We start from the raw sequence: 12,824 nt of genomic DNA, 5'->3' as shown, positions 1-12,824 counted from the left end.
CCTTCCATTTTTGTCCTCAGTTGCACTTGGCACAGGTAGCAAACCAAAGATCACCACCCTGGCTGTCCTATTTCTTAGTTTCTGTCCTAGCTCTCTGTAATCCTTTTTCAGTACTTCCTCCTTCTTTTTATCTATGTCATTGGTACCCACATGTACCAAGACATCAGGCTGTTCGCCTTCCCCTTTTAGAATACCCTGGACCCGATTTGAGATATCCCGCACCCTTGCACCAGGGAGGCAGCACACCATGCGGGCATACCTATCTGGCTCACAGAATCTCCTGTCTGTATTTCTGACAATGGAGTCCCCAATGACCACTGCATTCCTCTTTACCTTTTGGTCCACCATGCCAGGCTCAGAGCCGGTGACCTGGTCACTGCTGCCAGCTTCTGTCAGGTCATCTCCCTCAACAGCATCCAACAAAATATACCTGTTACTGAGAGGGATATTCACAGGTGTGCTCTCCATTTTCCTGGTATTTTTCTTCCCTCCCCTGACAGTTACCCACTTACCTGACACATCTGGTCTTGGGGTAACTATGTCCCTGAAAGTTGAATCTATCAACTCCTCACTCTCCCTTACCAGCCGTAGGTCCTCAAGTTGCAGCTCCAGTTCCCCAACTCGATCCATAAGGAACTGCATCTCAGTAAACCTAACGCAGATGTGGCTATTTGGGAGGGTGGGACTCATGCATGGTTCCCACATCTGACATCCAGTACAAAGCACTAACCCCATAGGCATCACTGAGCTAAAATAATGCCACTTACCTTTCTCTTATACTTACCGTATACTCCATATACGGGCTCCAGGTTTTAACAAAAAAAGATTATTACATAAATTATGTTATCTTTTCCAACGGAATACAAGCTCTCATTTCCAAAATCCATCACTGAATACTCAAATTAGTCTAATTTTTCCAAGTAATTGCCAAACATTTTCTAGCTAAAGCTAATCTCAAAAAAGCAATTTGAAATTTATTTAATTTTAACTCCAAACTCAATTTCTTAATATAACCCAATAAAAATACCAGAGGATTAAGTGAAATTTTAAATTTAAAAATAGCTTCTAAAAGTTCCTTAATTCTATTCCAAAAGGGTTTCACCATCTCACATAACCAAGTAGAATGTAAAAATAAACCAACTTCCTTAAGACGTCTGAAATATAAACCATAAAAGATAAACTTATATTTCCTTAATTTCTTTGGAGTATAACTAATGAAAAAAATTATAATGAACGAATCTATATCTTACATTTACAATTTTAGTCATACTGTCCTCACGTAAAGTCATCTAATCATCCTGAGAAATAGATATGGACAAATCTTTTTCCCATTTTAATTTAGATTTATAAACATCCGGATTAAACATTTTATTCTGCAATAAAGCATATATCTCAGATATAAATATTTTCTTACCACCATCAGTAATTAAAATTTCAAATTTAGACCATCTAAGTAACCGTAACATACGCCCAAAATTATCCAACAATACGGCTTTAATTTGTTAATAAGAAAAAAGAGTATTCAAAGATATGTCATATTTCTCTAAAATATCCTGCTTCATAACAATCTTCTACTAATTGAATACCTTTCTGATCCCACAACTTCAAAAATTGATTATTAAGTGTAAAAGGAAAAAGCTTATTTTGAAACAAAGGAGTTCTACCCGAAATTTTACCTTGAGTAACTATAATTTCATTTTTATATTCCATAATTCCATTAAATGTTTTAACACAGGCAAATTATAATTATTTAATAACTGAGAATTCCATTTATAAATAAACTGATCCATTTTCTTCTCACCTATCTGAAAAAATTCAATATCAGCCCATATCAAAGGTTTATCCACTTCAAACATCCTATTAATAAATTTCAACTGTGCCAATTCATAATAATTCTGAAAATTAGGAAGTTGCAAACCTCCTAATGCATACTTCCAAGTCAATTTCTGTAATGATAGCCTTACCATTTTACCTTTCCACAGAAACCTCTTCACCAAAGCATTTAAACCTTTAAAAAATTTTTGAAGAATCTTGCCAGGAATAGATTGAAAAAGATAGTGAATTCGGGGAAAGATATTCATTTTGATACAATTAACACATCCTATTAATCTTATAGGTAAATCTTTCCACCTATTCAAATCATATTTAATTTTAGACAATAAAGGTAAGAAGTTCAGCTCATATAAATGATTATAATTACTATCTATTATAATATCTAAATATTTAATTCGGTCAGCCCACTTAAATTTCACAATATGCCTGCAAGCAAATAATCCATTTCAGCTAAAGGCATAATTTCACTCTTTTCCCAATTAATTTTATATCCCGATACTTCACCATACTGCTCCAATCATGCAGATTCCCCAAAGACATCAAAGACATCCTTAAATATATCAAAATATCATCTGCAAACAAATTTATTTTAATTAATATTACTATCTTGTCTAATCATCTGAGCCAAGGGTTCAATAACCAATACAAATAGAGCTGGTGACAAAGGACATCACTGTCTATTAATCTCAATAATATGAAAGGTGAAGATACCTGTCCATTTGTCACAACCCTGGCAGTAGGATTTTTATATAAAGCCTTAATCCAACCAATAAAAAGAGGCACAAAATTAAAACTCCAAAACTTTGAATAAAAAACTCCATTCCACTCTATCAAAGGCCTTTTCTACATCAAGAGAAATTACCATTGGTTGGTCAGATTCCTTCTGAGAAATATTAATTAAAGAAATCAACTTTACAATATTATCTGCTAAATATCAATTTTTAATAAAACCCGTCTGATCTACATGGATCAAATCTGGTAAATATTTAGCTAATCTATTAGCCAGAACCTTGGCAACAATTTTATAATCTACATTCAATAAAGAAATAGGTCTATAAAATCTTGCTTTTAGTGGGTCTCTATCCAGGGAATTATAGACCAGTGAGTCTTAAATCAGTGCTGGGCAAACATTTGGAGAGGATTCTTAGGGAAAGGATTTACAAGCATTTAGAGTGGCATAGTCTTCTCAGGGGTAGTCATCATGGCTTTGTGAGAGGTAGGCTGTGCCTCACAAGCTTAATTGAGTTTTTGAGGAGGTGACAAAAGAAATTGGTGAAGGAAGGACAGTAGATGTAGTGTATAGGGATTTTAGTAATGTATTTGACAAGATTCACCATGGTAGAGTCATTCTAACAGTCATGAGGCATGGGATCTATTGTAACTTGGCTGCATGCCTTTGGAATTAGCTTGATACAGAAAGCAGAGGGTGATAGTGGAAGGAGCTTATTCTAACTGGAGTTTGGTGATTAGTGGTGTTCCACAGTATTCTGTTCTGGGACCCCTGCTCTTTGTGATTTTTTATATATGACTTGGACAAAGAAGTGGAGGGATTGGTCAATAATTTTGCAAATGTCACGAAGATTTGTGGTGTTGTGGATAGAGAAGGTTGTTGTACATTAAAATGGAATATAGACTGGAAGCAGAGTTGGGTAGAGAAGTGGTAGATAGAGTTCAATCTGGGAAAGTGTATAGTGATACATTATGAAAGATTGAATTTGAAGTCAGAGTATGTGGTTAATTGTAGGATTCTTAGCAGTGTAGGGTCTTAGGGTCCAAGTCCATAGATCCCTCGAGATGACTGCCCAAGTTGATTGCATAGTTAAGAAGGCAGATGTTAGTCTTCATTAATCAGAGGATTAAGTTCAAGAGCTGTGAGGTAATATTGCAGCTCTATAAATATCTGGTGGTACCACACATAGAGTAATGTGATCAGTTCTGGTTGCCTCATTCTAGGAGGGATGTGAGCATGAAGAAGAAATTTACAACGATGCTCCCTGGTTTGGAGAACATGTCTTACGAAGTAAGGTTGAATAAGTTAGAGTTTTGTCTTTCAAACAACAAGATATAAGAGGCAACTTTATTAAACTTTCCTTCACCAACTTTAAACTGATGACAGTTGCCACCCTTGGAAAAAAGGTGCTGACTGTCCATTCTATCTATGCCTATCATAATCTTATACAGGTGTCTAACATTTTATCCGGAATTCCAAAAACAGGCACTTTTTTGGTAGATGACATCCACTCATCAAAGATGGAGTTTTGCACCAAACATGACCCGACGCAACCCTAGCTCAACTCCTGTGTATCCCATCGTGTTCCACTGCTTTATAAGTACCTCCAAATTGCCTATACTGACGCCCATCCAGCATTATAATGCTTTCAGTCGGCCTGGCAGCAGCTCAATGGCTGTCGTCGCTACCCATAATCCCTCATGCCCCTGAAATTGCTGTACCAGTGCCGGCACAGGGGAACTGAGAAGGGAACCGTTCTCCTAGCGCTGGTATAGTGTGGGGAGATGGGAGAGAGAGAGAGTCAGCAGCATGACTTGGTCGGGAAAGTGGGGGGAGACGGCAACGCGACTCGGGCGAGGAGGGACAGAAATCAAAATGATTCTGAAATCTGGAAGATTCTGAACAACAGCAGTTGACTGGTCCTGACGATCCCAGATAAAATGTTAGGTACCTGAATACCTCAATTTATTATTATGAGAGGCATAGAGTGGGTGGACTCTTATGCAAAGGCAGCAACAGCTAATAACAGAGAACATCTACTGAAAGTTAGTGAAGGAAAATTTAAGATGTCAGAGGGGGGTTTATTACATAGAGAGGGGTGTCTGTAATGCATTGGCTTGGGTGATGGTGGAGTCTGGTAAATTGGGTCATTTAAAACACTTATAAAGGCACTAGGGTGTTAGAAAAATGGAGAGGGTTTGGAGCTGTGAGGGAGGGAGGGTTAGATTTGTGAGAGATGAGTAAAACTGATATAAAAATATGAAGATGAGGAAACTAATATAGATATATGGGTAAATGAATAAAGCCAGTATGAACAGGATAAGAAATGGATATTAGAATGTAGGAAGCAAGGTCAGTCTGAGTAAGATAAGAATCTTCTAGCCTTTAGACAGAATCAGCAAGTTCACTGGATGAATGAGATAAGGATAGACAATAGATAATAGAATGTAGGAGTTAGTCTGAATAAGATAAGGGTCTTCTAGCCCTAGATAGAATTAGCAGGTTTTGCATATGTAATTAGTAAGCCCTAGACAGTATTAGCAAGTTCTACGTATGAAGAGGTTGTAGCCCTGAGAGTTGGGAAGGTGTAAATTAGAACAAAGACAGGTTTGTGAATAAGGACAATGAGGATAATGACATGATGAGACACCGACAGGATACCCCCTGGTCCTCCAAGTTCACAGAAACAGCACCTAGGCAGGCAGGATTGCCTAATGCCAAACCTATCCAGGAGGGAGAAGAATGTAAGGGGGAGGGTATTCCTATACTGAAATAAACTGGATAAAAGTTGGGTGAGCCCCAAAGTGTGTATTCCCAGGGTAAGGGGAAGCACCCAACTTTGCATTGTTGTATAATAAATGTTCTTTGTTCTCAATTTTTGTCTCGAGCAATTTCTGTGAAGGTACTTCTGTTTCTAACAGATTGATGTAGTGACCTAAATTAAATAGGCAGAAAATTTAGAAGACAAGTTAGTAGTTCATGTGAATCTTCCAAGATAGACACTATACCAAATAAATAAATGTCCCTACCAAACAAACAAGTACCTGATATAACACCTGTTCAAAAGAAAGAGAACAAATCTGATTCCAATGTCAGATAAGCAAAAATCCTATAAAAAGATGTTGGGTATAGAGTTGATGAGATGAAAAGATCATAGTAGCTATTTATTTTGATGAATAAAAAATATTAAAAGAATTCAGAGGGAAAAGAGAAATATTTAAACAATCATCTTCTAAAAGGCAAAACAACCAACATTGCCAATAAGACTTTGAAATCACTGAAGAGGTTCTGCAAGCATATGTTAGAGTATATTTTATATTATATATTAATATGTCTTTAAAAAATATAGATTATGGGGGTTTAGTGTGAAGGTCACTTCATAAACAGAGTAACATTTCACAAAAGACATCTCGTTTAAAATGCAAGAGCTATGCACAAGTAGAGACATGCCCAGTGACTTGACAGGAACTTTGAAGAATGCCTATGGAGATTTCAAAAGTAGGTGTTAATGGACTGTTGTTGTGGAGTAAATGGACCATTGTCTATAAAGCAACAGATACCCATGCAGAAACTGATTCCGGTGCCAGGAATCTGTCTGGTTGTAGTTTGCTGTTCTAAGAGGGATCATGTGGTTTTGCAAAGAGAGAGAGAGAGAGAGAGAGAGAGAGAGAGAACTGAGTTCTGCAGTAGCTTTTGGGAGGCTGTAACGTGGCAAACTGGCAGGCTTATTGAAAACCCAATTTTGAAGACAGGTTGTGAGTTCTGAGTTCAGCCTGTTGAAAACCCTTGTTATCCTTACAAGAGGAAATGGCTGGCTAGAGTATTTCTCCTGAAATAAGGGAAACAAAAGGAACTCTGTGGTGACCTGGAAGAAAGGTTATCATTTGGAAAACCCATGATGGGGCAAGTTTCTTCGGCAAGATGCCGAAGTGGCTGATTGGAGGAAATCAGTTTGTGTGTGTGTCCCACGAGCAACAAATCTCTCTCTGAAACCAATGACAAACTTCATGAACAGTAACCATTTAACTTTAAGCACCAGAGCCTGGTGAAAATTCATAAATGTTAAATTCTGTGCACAGTATAAGAATTGCCTGTACCAGTGAACTTGGAGGAGTGAGAAGTGAGACTGGACTGTGAATCAAAGAACTTACCTGAACATATACACATTATATACACATACGCTGAGAATTATAAGGGGGGGGGGGTTAAGTTAATAGTAATAAGTTAAAGTTTGATCCTGTTTTTTATGTTTAAAGAAAATTAAAAACAACTTTTGTTTAAGTAATCATTTGTCTTGGTGATTTTCTATTGCTGCTGTGTTTTTTGGCCCTCTGAACTCGTAACACATAATTTTCAAGATGAATTCAACTGAATACTGACATCAACCAAAAATTGCAGATGCAGAGACCTGAAACAAAAATGATAACTGCTGGAAATACAGAGCTGATTTTTTTTTTAGGTTTTGAATGCTGATGTTATACCCTTCACAATACAAGCCTCTTTTTTGTTCTACTATTTTTCAGGACACCTAACACACACATTTCATGCACAGTGGTTGCAACTCATTTTAACCAAGTCTATTTGACAACCATATAAATCCTCATAATAATAAATTATTGGGTTATAAAGAGTTAAATGAGACCCAAAAGCTGAACACTATTGGACCAGACATTTCTGTGTTAATTACAACTACAAGAGCACTTACTTTGCACACACTGTCCGCCTCATGACTGCTTTTGCCACCTCCTCAGAGGGAATGTTTACAATCCAGAATGGAGACTGAATAGCAAAATATGCATAAAATAAGCTACAATGCTGACATTATAAAATCACCAATTTTATGTTGATGAAGCCTTAAAAAATACTTAAGCAAGCTGATGAATGTAAATCAAAATTAAAAGTCTTTGGTATTAAATGGAACCCCACTGCTCAGAAGCTTTCATAATTCATTGCATTATTGATTCGTTAACATTGTGAGAATCGCAAACTATATATTCATCACTGCTTTAACAAGCATTCATTAATACACACAAGGTTTTTCTGAGTCAAGGTTTATCTTGCAAAGAAAACAAAAATTGAAACATCCTAAAATCAAATGCCATCACCCTCTGCTCACAATGAAGTAAGTACAGTACATAAAACATAATGGCAATAGATAAGAAGGCAAAAGCAGACCAATGCTTTTAGTTGCATTTCCACTTGATCCAGCCTGCAACTTTGTGACCCAGTAGTCAGATGGCACAGTTAATGCATCGGTTAGTGCAACACTATTACTGTGCCAGCAACCAAGGTTCAAATCTGCCACTGTATGTAAAGAGTTTGCATATTTTTTCCATAACCACGTGGGTTTCCTCCTACATTTCCAAGACAAACAAATGGGTTAGTAGGTTAATCCGTCAAATGGATATAATTATGTAGCATGATCTCTTGGGCCAGAAAGGCCTGTTACTGTGTTGTATCTCTAAATTTACATTATTCAAAGGCTGTGATTACAGATCCCTGTCAGGGCACTGGCATCACTAAACATCTATCTCCATTTATATTTAGGTACATAAGAGAATGCAGATGTGGGAATATGGAGCAAGAAATATAAGGGAAGTCACTGGGTCAAGCAAGATCTGTGGGGAAGAGGCATTGTTGACAAGATACAGGATCTTGATCCGAAAAACTCTCAGATATTTCAGCAATTTGATTTTTGTCCATTTATATTTGAAGGCACTTAATCTAAGGAGGCAAGAGTTGGAAATTTCTGTTGAGTTTTCTTTCTGTCAGAACTGTGGTGATGGATTTGATTATTATTTCCTGCATGAAGAAACACAACATTTATACAGCACATTTAATAATGAAAATGCTCCTAGATGCCTCAAAGGAAAAAAAAACAGCCACTGAAATTGATGGGTCAGATGTGGCCTAATCTGATCAAAGAAGGAAGCAAGACAGGAGAGGAAAAGCATGATTATTCTGGAGGGCTGAGGGAGCAAAGGCTCAGTCAAGTCCCCGTAATACAGGAAGCCTTGAGTTTGGTCTCAGATCACTTCCCAACACAAATATATCTTTATTGAGGTAAATAGAAAAGGTGGATAATAAAAATCTGTCTCATTATGGAGCTGTACAGACAAGGGAGCATAGGTTTAAAGTGAAATTATGAAGTTTTTGAGAGAATCTGAAGAGGACATTTTTTCACATGGTTGGCAGTTGGAATCTGGAATGTACTGCCTGAAGAGGCAGATAATTTCATGACATTTAAGAGGCATCTAAACAAGGACCTGAGTTATCAGGGCATGGAAAACCGGACCTAATGAGGGTAAATGAGATCCACATAAATGTAGATTCATGTAGATGGGTATAACGGGTTGCATGGACATGTGGGATGAAGGGCCTGTTTCTGCTCGGTATGACTGTATGACCAGCATATCAGTCTTCTTCCATTCAAGAAATATTCTTGATACATTAACAATGTACTACTAAAGGCCACAAAACTTGGAACATTAACTTTTATTTTGACAACACTTGCAGCTATAATTTGTTTAGTGACATAAGCAATTTTTGCTTCTACTTCAGATTTTCAACAACCATGTTTTTTTTTTTGCCTTTAATGAAGTGTCTAATTTGTAAGTATTTGGCTATATGAGATCCAGATATATCTGGAACAAAATATCAAGGAGTGCACCAAACAATGTGAACCAACATGAGATCTTGGACATAATTATAAACAAATCTAAAATAACAAAGCTGTTGCACATATTACAAAATATGAATGTAAATTACCTTCTCATCAAAGTTTTCTTCGCATCTTAGCTGGCCGTTACAAAGAGAGAACAAGGATTTAAGTTCCTACAACAACAACAAAAAAAAAATGCATAGTGTATATAACGAATGTTTATGAAATACACTAAGAAGCAGCTGAATCAAAATTACTTTTGGAACACACACTTAGTTCCTGCTCAGGTGTTTCTAATTTATGCCTCAAGCATCTATTCATAGTATTTTAATTGTATTTGGTAATACGTATGTAACTGCATTTAAGAGTTAATGGAATCAAAGATGTACAAAATCTATGAAAATAAAATGATTATGAAAAATCACACTGGCCAAGTCGGAACAGTCAAATGAATCATTTGACATTTACTGAAAATGTTTATGCCAATAGCTGTGAACTGGAAAAAATACAGATTGTCTTCTTCTTTTCTTTGGCTTGGCTTCGCGGACGAAGATTTATGGAGGGGGTAAAAGTCCACGTCAGCTGCAGGCTCGATTGTGGCTGACAAGTCCGATGCGGGACAGGCAGACACGATTGCAGCGGTTGCAGGGGAAAATTGGTTGGTTGGGGTTGGGTGTTGGGTTTTTCCTCCTTTGTCTTTTGTCAGTGAGGTGGGCTCTGCGGTCTTCTTCAAAGGAGGTTGCTGCCCGCCGAACTGTGAGGCGCCAAGATGCACGGTTTGAGGCGATATCAGCCCACTGGCGGTGGTCAATGTGGCAGGCACCAAGAGATTTCTTTAGGCAGTCCTTGTACCTCTTCTTTGGTGCACCTCTGTCATGGTGGCCAGTGGAGAGCTCGCCATATAACACGATCTTGGGAAGGCGATGGTCCTCCATTCTGGAGACGTGACCCACCCAGCGCAGCTGGATCTTCAGCAGCGTGGACTCGATGCTGTCGGCCTCTGCCATCTCAAGTACTTCGATGTTAGGGATGAAGTCGCTCCAATGAATTTTGAGGATGGAGTGGAGACAACGCTGGTGGAAGCGTTCTAGGAGCCGTAGGTGATGCCGGTAGAGGACCCATGATTCAGAGCCGAACAGGAGTGTGGGTATGACAACGGCTCTGTATACGCTAATCTTTGTGAGGTTTTTCAGTTGGTTGTTTTTCCAGACTCTTTTGTGTAGTCTTCCAAAGGCGCTATTTGCCTTGGAGAGTCTGTTGTACAGATTGTACCGATGGTGTTTATGACCAATGATCCATATTTCTACAGGAAGTTCAGGTACGACCTAAGGAAGGCCATCCTGGCAGCAAATAACCAATTTTGAGGGAAGCTAGAGACAATCAGATATTTGCCAGCTCTGACAGGGATTGAAGGCCATTACATCCTACAAGTGAGACCAATGAGTATCCCTGGAGAAGCTGATGATCCTGTGATCTGTCTCTGTGGCCAATGTCAGAACATCCTTGTTGGGCCCTGATGGCATGCCTGGAAGGGTACTGAAAATCTATACCAACCAATTATCTGGGGTGTTCATGGAGATTTTCAATCTCTCATTACTGCATTAGGAGGTTCCCTCCTTTTTCAGAAGGGCATCAATCATCCCGGTGCCTAAGAAGAGTAAAGTGAGCTGTCTCAATGAATATCGGCCAGTATCACTCACATCTACAGTGATGAAATGCTTTGAGAGGTTGGTCATGGCCAGAATTAACTCATACCTAAGTAAAGATCTGGACCCACTGCAATTCACCTACTGCCACAGCTCCACAGCAGATGAACAGCTCTCCATTCAGCTCTGGATCACTTAGACAACAGCAACATGTACATCAGGTTACTTTTCATTGACTCCAGCTCAGCTTTCACCACCATCATATCCTCAGAGCTGATCAACAAGTTCCAAAACCTGGGCTTCTGCACCGCTCTCTACAACTGGATCCTTGACTTCCTCATCAGAAGACCACAGTCAGTATGAATCCAAAACAATGTCTCAATGACAATCAACACAGGCATAACTCAAGGATGTTTACTTAATGACTGTATATCCATGACTGTGTGGCTAAGCACAATTCAAATGCCATCTACAAATTTGCTGATGACACCACCGTCATCGGCAGAATCACAAATGGCACAAATCACAAAAAGAGAATGTACAGGAGGAAGACAGATCAGTTAGTCGAGTGGTGTCACAACAACAACCTTACACTCAACATTAGGAAAATTAAGGAGCTGACTGTGGATTTCATGAGGGGAAAATCAGAACACGAACCAGTCCTCATCAAGCGGTCATCAGTGAAAAGGGTTAAGAACTTCAAATTCCTGGGTTTCAACATCCTTGAAGAAGGCTTTCCAGTGGCTATACTTTTTTTTTTAAAAAACTTTATTTATTTAAAGAATCATTAAAAAAAACATACAATCCAATAAGAACAATTTTGCATAAGTATATACAAAAAAAAACCCACCCCACTCTCCCACCCCATCAGCCAGCAATCTTAAGGAGAGCCAAATATAAATGAAAAGAAAAACTGAAAGTATTTGCAATAAATCAAAGTATATCTAAATGCATATATTCCAAAAAAGGAAACCACTTATTAACAAAAAAAGAATAATTATCATGCAAATTATATGTAATTTCTTCCATAATAATACAAGCTTTCAATTCATTATGCCAGCGTATTATACTAATCGCTATATTATCTTTCCATGTACTAGCTATACATTTTTGTGCTATAGACAACACTAATCGTACAAATGCAATTTGAAACTTATCCAACCCTAATCCCCTTAAAGAAACCATATAACCCAATAAAAATAAGGATGGGTCTAATGATAGTTTAATATTATATAATTTTTCCAAAACTAACCTAATTCCTTCCCAAAATGGTTATACTTCAACATAAGACCAAACAGCATGTAAAAAAGTTCCAGTACATAAACCACATCTGAAACAAGAATCCGAGTTACTAAAACCATATTTTTTCAATTTCTCCGATGTTAAATATAACTGATGTAAAAAATTATAATTAACCATTCCATATCGTACATTCATCAATTAAGACACACTATCATAACACATATCCGCCCAATTATCTTTCGGAAAAATAAAGGTTAAATCACTTTCCCATTTAAGCTTACACTTCTACCATTCCAGTTTATCTATACTATCTTGTAGCACTTGATACATAACTGAAATATAACCCTTCTTTGGTATAGAGGAAATTAAAGATTCAAATTTCGTCAATACAGGTAAAATAATCTCTTTACCATAAATATCTTTTACCAAAGCTCTAAGCTGGTCATACACAATCAAAGAATTTTCAGATCTATCAAATCATTCCCTCAATTGGTTAAAAGAAAGAATGTGTCCTTCCTTAAAACAATCCTGCAATGTCTTTATACCCTTAGAGTCCCAACTCTTTAAATGATTATTGAACATTGAAAAACAAATAAGCTGATTATTATATAATGGGGTTAAAATTAATAATTTACCTTTTGATCTTTAAAATCTTATTTCTTTTAGTCCAAACTTTTAACAAATGTTTTAATACCGGCATATTACATTCCCG

The 12,824-nt window shown here is 37.5% G+C and overlaps 1 protein-coding gene across 12 annotated transcripts in view; it reads right to left on the bottom strand.

Moving 5' to 3' along the window:
• The window catches only part of trmt11 (tRNA methyltransferase 11 homolog), a 214,680-nt gene that overhangs the window by 185,751 nt on the left and 16,105 nt on the right, over positions 1 to 12,824 (bottom strand). For 11 of the 12 annotated variants that reach the window (XR_011340616.1, XR_011340619.1, XR_011340618.1 and 8 more), the window contains exons 2-3: positions 9,332 to 9,397; positions 7,269 to 7,342 (exon numbers count right to left, since the gene is read on the bottom strand). Coding sequence is in view for 9 of the 12 variants with exons in the window: in XM_069886950.1 (XP_069743051.1) it covers positions 7,269 to 7,342; positions 9,332 to 9,397 (140 nt within the window). In the remaining 3 variants the exon portion in view is untranslated. The remainder of the gene's footprint in view (positions 1 to 7,268; positions 7,343 to 9,331; positions 9,398 to 12,824) is intronic. The other variant, XM_069886957.1, reaches the window with a different exon arrangement.

The sequence above is a fragment of the Narcine bancroftii genome, chromosome 6 (genome assembly GCF_036971445.1).
Source record: "Narcine bancroftii isolate sNarBan1 chromosome 6, sNarBan1.hap1, whole genome shotgun sequence".
Classification (NCBI taxonomy): Eukaryota; Metazoa; Chordata; class Chondrichthyes; order Torpediniformes; family Narcinidae; genus Narcine; species Narcine bancroftii.
Note: the sequence above shows the minus strand (reverse complement) of the source record. Positions and strands in the feature narration are given on the sequence as shown.